This window comes from Triplophysa rosa, linkage group LG10, assembly GCF_024868665.1.
Source record: "Triplophysa rosa linkage group LG10, Trosa_1v2, whole genome shotgun sequence".
Taxonomy (NCBI): Eukaryota; Metazoa; Chordata; class Actinopteri; order Cypriniformes; family Nemacheilidae; genus Triplophysa; species Triplophysa rosa.
The window spans coordinates 23541958-23549102 of record NC_079899.1 but is presented as its reverse complement, the minus strand read 5'-3'; the positions used below and the strand labels follow the sequence as shown (position 1 = coordinate 23549102).

Sequence of the window (7145 nt, the reverse complement as noted above, 5' to 3'; positions counted from 1 at the left end):
AACACAACATCTGATCCTTGTGTTTTCACTGTCTTTCAATAGAACCAGAGTAACTGTGCTGTTGACAGCTGTGTACTTTGCCGTCCGTGAAATGTTACACAGATGGCATGGAGGAAGAACTGTGTTTGTTTGGTCAACACATTGAGACCAAAACTAGTCGCATTTTATCAGTTCTGGCAGCGTGTTTAGGGTGGTCCTTGACATTTTCAGATTCTAATTTCAGGCCATCAAAATTTGACTGTTGTTCATTTTATATATTGCAGAACTACATAAGAAAAGCAGCCAGCAGCACTAAAAACGGACTCAAAAATAATGAATAATTTCAATTTCAACAAAATTTCAACAATAATATTTATTAAGGAATAAGACATGAGTAATCATTAACATTCATTTTACAGAGTCATTTACAGCTAATCATGTAAAAGAGATGAAGCAGTTGCTCATGCATATTTAATGTGCATATAACAAAAGCCCTTGAAAATCAGCAGGTGAACTTGCCTTCGTAACATTATTTTGTCAAACAGACTGCATCTGTAATGCACTGCTTCGGCTAAGTCATACTTTCCGTACCATTTTCATGTATGACTAACCAAATATATTAAGTTATAAATATCTTATTTAGAAAAGTAAACCATGTATAATGCATTTACATAGTACTTGCTACGTAGATGCTTCACAGCAAAGCTGGATTTATAATAAATACTAAACAAAAAAAGTAAAAAAAGGCTAAAGACATCGACATCAGAGGCATAACAAAGAAGCTTTTCAAATGCCATTTTGAGCATTCGTTTAGTTGTAAAAGTGCAGGCAATGGAGCCGGACAGAAATCGAGTTCCCAGCTGATAGGATCACTGACCGAGAGCGTATGACAGGCAGTTTTAGGCCATGCAGCTGAATTCTGTCTAGGCACTTGATTGCGTGACTTGCCGCCAATTTGATCGGCCGCGTGCGAACGGTTTCGTGAGTCTCTTACACGGTGGTCATGAGTTTTAATGAGCCTGATCTGAAACGCAAGATCTTCTTCTTCAAGTTGTGAGAAGCCTTGATTTTGACGAACGCCTTCGCCTGTGCCGCCGTCATTCCATGGGACTCCACCTGGTTAAACTGGGGCCAGTTGACCCCTGCGCTACCTTCAGAGTCGCTGCTAGTGCTGCTCTCAGCCACGTACTCCGCCTCGCTCGCTCTTGACTCGCTGTCCCCGAAACAGTTGGTGGTGTAGTTACTGCGCTCATCTTCGCTGGTGTCCAAAATGGTGGAATGGAAGAGGGAGGCGCACTCCGCCGAATATTCAGAGTCGCTGCCTACGTAAGCGTAGGGACTGGTGTAGTGCGCGTTAGACGGCAGGTACATGTGACCCAGCATTTCTTGTTTCTGCCTGCGATGAGCTCTCTTGAAAGCCTCCTCGAACGGGATCTCGTGGAGACCCCTCGGACGCCGGTGGTAGTCGTTGCGCTTGTGCTTGGGTTTGGCCAACACTGCCTCATGATGCCGATGATGCCTGTGATGTCTTTGGGAAGACGATCGATCCGTGGAGCTAGTGTGCTTCTCCAGGATTCGTCCTTCAGGGATGGAGGCAGGGATTCTCTTGGCTTTTGATGTGGACTTCTTAGAGGACTTGTGCGAGTGGTGGACATTGTCTGCGTGTCGAGACCTCCTAGATCCGGTCCGATGCTTGTGGGCGATCTCGGAAACGTGCTCGGAAACATGCGATCTGGTTTTCACACTGTTGGTGTTTTTCACTTTAACAACTTTGATGTTTTTAGTGCCACCCTTGCAGAGATTTACGTTCTGTTTTTGGCCAGGGATGTACTGGGCACTGACCAGTTGACCTCCCTCGTCTTGGCTTTGAGAAGAGGAACCAAGACTGAGCAATTCTGGAGCCATCCTCTCCACCTCCTTGCCACATCCGACTGAAGCTTGAGTCTTAGGACTCCTGTTAACAGGGCTTGCTTTCGCTGTCTGGCCTGATTTCTTGTCCTCCACAACGTAATATGAGTGTTTGTTGAGCTTGGGAGAGGAAACTGCATTTGGGCTTCCTAAATCCTGGCAGTCCTTTGATAAAACACTTACTGGCTGGCCTTTCCCAGCTCCGGAATTGTTCTTCTTCAAGAGACAGTTACTATCATTGGTGGTTGTGTAACCATTCTGTGGTTGACTTGAAGAAAAAGATGCTCTGTTTTGTAAGGTTCCTTCTTTGGACTCAACAGTCCATTGTCTTTGGGGCGAAGCTGTTCTTGGCTCAGTGCTTGTTGCTGACACATCTTGTAAACATGTCTGCCAGTTAGGCTTGAGGTCAGAGGTCCGTTGTTGGAGCTGGACAGCAGCAGGGGCCCGTGAGCAAAGACTAGCCTGCCTTAAAATGCTCTTGGAGGGGTCAGTGTTGATGCTTGTTCGGGGTCTGTTGGTCCTCAAAGGCTGCGCTCTCCTCTGAAGCAAACCAAAGATATAACTATCCAGTCTATTGTTTGGCAAAGAACCATGCCAGGAGGAATTCTGGGAACTCGTGGGGTGATATGGTTTCTGCTCATCACTCGACGCTTCACCCAGTTTGGAAAAGTTACAATCATCCTTTAGGTAACCAGTCATGGATTGAAGGAAGACAGGGCTCTGAACAGCCACTGCATGTAGAGGGCTGGGATACCGGTATATATCACCACCATTTTTGGCAATGAGGTCACAGTGGAATTTGGACACGCCCTCGCTGCCACCATCTGGGGAGGGGGAGTAAGACGCAGAAAGAGACCTGTTGACTGTTCTGGAGGTGGAGTCTTCGCATTGGCAATCACACTCGGCACAAACGCTCAGCTCATCTGCCAACACCAGAAAACACAACAGTCAATAAAACCATAAAAGAATGCAAGCTAAACTATCACCAAACAGTTAATTTTTAAGAATGTCACGTGAGAACACCCTATTGTAGATTCCTTAGTGTTTAGCTAAGTGGGTGGTTGATTAGTTTTGATGTGCTAATGAGCCTTTTGTAAGTGGCTTATAGGTGTGGCTGGGAGAGCCATCAGCAGGCATCTGAAACAGTTTCTATCCCTGTTTGGGACTGAACTTCTCTCGTTACACCTCTGTTTACACATTCAAGCTTAAGTAATTACAGAACGCAGAAAACAACGTCAGTTGAAGAACTAGAAACAAATGAACAAAGACACCCTTTTTTCTGATGCCAGCTGGAGCAAACCATCAGTACTAAATAAAACACGGAGCTGCATTTATTTACCAAAGCTTGAACAGTGTTTGGAAAAGTGTTGATGGATAACACCAGCCAGAATGACTCGGAAACCTCAAAATGTCAAACTGAATCTCACCTGCAGGCTTCTGCCGTCCGTCGGAGGCACAGAACGAGGTGTCAAGGGGGGTGCACAGGCAGGTGGTGGAACGACAACTGGACAAACACTCGCTGAAGACCGAGTTGGAGGAATTGGAGAGAGATCCTGAAGTACCGTCACTTAGCTCGTAAAAGCCTGAGAAAGAGAGAAAGAGACGTTAACACTTCAATTTCACATCTTGGGGAAAAATGAGATCATGTGAATCTTGTCCAATGAGGTTTAGGTGCAAATACTGGAAATAATAAACTGACAGCTAGAGCTGCTTTACTTTCAACTAAACTCTTTTACGGAAACCTACATCCGAAAGCAATTTGCATAACGTTGCTTCCAGGAAAGTATCCATTTGTCAAAGGAAATAGATCCGGCAACCAGGCCTCCATACATTACAATTGATATTAGCATTAAAATAGTGAAGAAAAGACCAAATCTCCCACAACAACTACAAGCAAAACACAAAATAGCTGTCCACAAAACTTTTAGCTGATGCAAATAAGACCAGCTTTCAAATGGAAAAAATCTGTCGTCCCATAAATAGTAGCTAGAAGGCCATTTAAACAATCAAGACTTTCACAGAGTAGCATACACACGTGTAATCAATCTCCACTTTATATAACCTTCCTCCAACAAAAGTGCACTCAGTCCCAGCACTAAAATTACCTCTTGTATTTGGAATGTAAACTAATGGAGGCCTCCAGCACAGGGGCAGATTGTTCATATTACCAAATTAGTGCGTAAACAAAACAGCCAAGCGGTTTCCAACTGACATTAGGCCTTGCAGGTACACATGCTACCACAGGCCCAAACCACGTAAAGTAGGCAGAGCGATATAATTCGTACGGGATGTCTGATTACTCACCCCGAGTGATTGTGGAACATTACGAACGATTAAATTCTTGTAAATGAGTCTCATTAGAAATCTAGACTCTTTGCATTCGCTAGTTGCTAACATTGCTTTCTGTGCAGGCATTCGATTTTGGCAACTTGACCTTTTATCCGTTCGTAGATGTACAACAGGTACCAACCTGAGCTCGGCCGGCTGTCTGTCTCCACGAGTTCATGCGACGTCTCCGTGTCCAATCGCAGGTCACTGATCTGTCTGTCTAACTCCTGGAGCTGGTTGATCAAACCAGCATCTCGCTTCCGAAGGCAGTTCTATAAAGAAACAGTAATATTACATGTTTACAAATGACACATTTTCATAATGTTAGGGCACAGTTCTGTTTTGTGGCACACAATTTTGTCATTTTCTATAGTAATATAACTTTGCAACTGTCATTGTTTTATTTCTTTTAGCAGGTGTGTCCAACTGCATATGTCTCAATGCTGGTGGCCCTGATCAGACAGACATATTTGTACGAACGACCCAAACCAAAGCAACGCCGCGTATGGGAATGACCATCCAGCTTTGTCACACCGCTTTAGAGCAATTGGACGCGTCTGACAACGCCCGTATCATGTGCTGCATTCCAAATTAAGCGTGCCGGAATGGCAGACCGAGGAAAATGTGGCCCCTTCAGAGCAGACGGACATTACTTCAAATGATCCATAATCTAAGACACGTTATCTGCACATTTAACTGCCGTTTGCTGACAGAAGAAGCAACGCAGGGCAGATTCTAGACTACATGTAGAAGTGGAATGGCGTTGCCTTCGCTGCAGAGCGAGGCTGTAAAAAAGCCTGGTACTGACAGGCGGGCCGCAAGTGATTTATGGGCCCTGCGCTCTCAGCATGCTGGGCTGTGAGGACCAATTTTACACAAAGTGCCATTTGCACAGCACACCGACGGTTATTTTGAAACGGCATCAAATTAACCCCAGACGCTGTTGATGGCCTGGGCTTACTGCCTACATTCTTGTTTCATTCTGAACATGCTCAGCCTCAAACTTCGTCAGAGACGTTTGCTTCATTTGTTCATGTACATAAGGTCATTTCTCAGACTGCATTGCAGCTCTTCTTTAACCTATTGGGCAAAACTTAAACCGCTTAGCTACATGACTGAGGCTCGAAAAGCCGGGAAACAAATCAAAACCTTGTAATTCTTTCCTGTATACAAAACATTAGCTACAATGCAAGGATCCCAACGGGTTACAATAATGGAAATGTTTGCAAATAGTCTTAAATGGAACCAGGTGTCTGGTCATTTTAATCTTGGTCATCCTCTGAGACAGCAGGGGGCTTGAGCCGGGCTTTAAAAGTTCATTTCCATTGAAACTCCTCAACTAATCTCATTCAGACCCCCCCCAGACCAGCATCAGAAAGTTTGATTTAAATGCCTATATGAAGATTTCAGGGCACCAGTGTTTTGAATTAAATGCAAAACATTGTACTTTAATCCAAGCCATTACTTTTGTAAATAGGTGTACAAAAATTGCTTAATTATTTCCATTTAATTTGCAAGATCCCTGTTTTATATAACAGACTGCGTTTAATCCCATACATGTGTTCATGTAAAATCGTTTGTTAAGTAGCTGTGTCTTGTTTTTGTTGTTAATTTTCGTTTCACACCCACTGGACATCCGCTTTATTAGAAAAAAATATATAAATGTAAAAAACAATAATCCCATTTTTAATTATCACTACGTCAACCTCAATCTAACTAAAAACAAGCTTAATGAAATAATGCCAATTCAGATGTCCTATGATAATAAACTTCGATAAAAGTACAACAAAAATGTCCTTTGAATGCATAAACAAATAACGTTTTTCCTGAATATCAGATTGGTTGAATCAATCAATACCGTGCGAGTACCACGGTACAGTTGTGATATCATGGTAATAATATGCTACCGTATATGGTTTCCATAGTTATTTTACACATAGTGTCAATGTTCCAGGATATCGAAGTGCCATGGTATTAAAATTCATTTAAAATTGTCAGTGATCAAAATAAAATAAATGAACTCACCAGTTGTTTTCTCAGCAATAAAATATTCTCCTCCAAAAGTTTCTCTTCGTTGTTCAGATAACTGTCCTCCACTACAACGCTCGGTCTCTCCTCTTGAAAGTTTAACACACTCCTGACCAGCAGCTCCTGTCTCTGCCTCACGTACCCCAGTTCAGCCAGACCCGCGACAGTCGCGTCTAAGCGCTCGCGGGTGCGAACCCGCTCCAGATCCGCGTCCCGGGAGCGCGCGTCGCTTTCCTTCCGATCGCGCATAATGAGAGCAGAATATTCCCTGGACATCAACATCTCTGACAGCTCGTGCATTTATACATCCGACAATAATGACCTTACAGGAGTCTGATCACACCTTCTGAGAGATACTTATTACATGGTTAGACCAAATCCACTGATTAAAAGTGATATTGTCGAACCCGAAAAGATCGCGAAAATTAGAATAAACTGTAAAAAAGCACAATAGTGTTTGTCCTGTACTTATAGTGCATTTAAAAGCATGATGTCCTTGATAAGGAGCAGGAAAAAGTCCAAATGTTGTGTCAAAGAGAGAAAGAGAGGTGATGTGGCCAGTCCGCGCGATGCTGGGCTCTGAATGTGAATACTGGAACCAGACTCAGAGCTCAATCAATACTCACGCGCTCTGAGGAAACCCACTGGTGATGCCGAGGGGTCCTATCGCCCGCCCAGTTACGCCCACCTTCAGAATTCCCCCTTTCGTCAATTAACTATTTAAATAAAATGAAAGACTATTAGGAATGGCACAAAAGGCAACATTTCTGTTACTTTTTATATGTCATGAAAGTGTCCTTTACAAAATTAGTTTTGAAGACATAGCTATAATTATGCGTAGCCTATATGTTTACTCGTTTTTGACTGCAGTAAAGAAAAACAAAAAGTGTCCAGTTAAACAA

The 7145-nt window shown here is 43.3% G+C and overlaps 1 protein-coding gene across 1 annotated transcript; it reads right to left on the bottom strand.

Annotated features, from left to right (window-relative positions):
* Positions 1-350: 350 nt before the first annotated feature.
* On the bottom strand, positions 351-6848 carry dact1 (dishevelled-binding antagonist of beta-catenin 1). The gene is made up of 4 exons (XM_057343791.1): positions 6241-6848; positions 4358-4487; positions 3315-3470; positions 351-2810 (listed from the first exon to the last, which is right to left on the bottom strand). The coding sequence occupies exons 1-4, from the start codon at positions 6541-6543 to the stop codon at positions 970-972; spliced, it is 2430 nt and encodes an 809-aa protein (XP_057199774.1). The 5' UTR covers positions 6544-6848; the 3' UTR covers positions 351-969.
* Positions 6849-7145: the final 297 nt, after the last annotated feature.

Excerpts from the sequence above, each read along its gene's own strand:
- dact1 (XM_057343791.1), bottom strand. The coding sequence starts at position 6,543 with ATGCACGAGCTGTCAGAGATGTTGATGTCCAGGGAATATTCTGCTCTC. Across the intron at positions 3,471-4,357 it reads AGACAGCCGGCCGAGCTCAG|GCTTTTACGAGCTAAGTGAC; the intron begins GTTGGTACCTGT and ends TCTCTTTCTCAG. Across the intron at positions 2,811-3,314 it reads CGGACGGCAGAAGCCTGCAG|ATGAGCTGAGCGTTTGTGCC; the intron begins GTGAGATTCAGT and ends TGGTGTTGGCAG.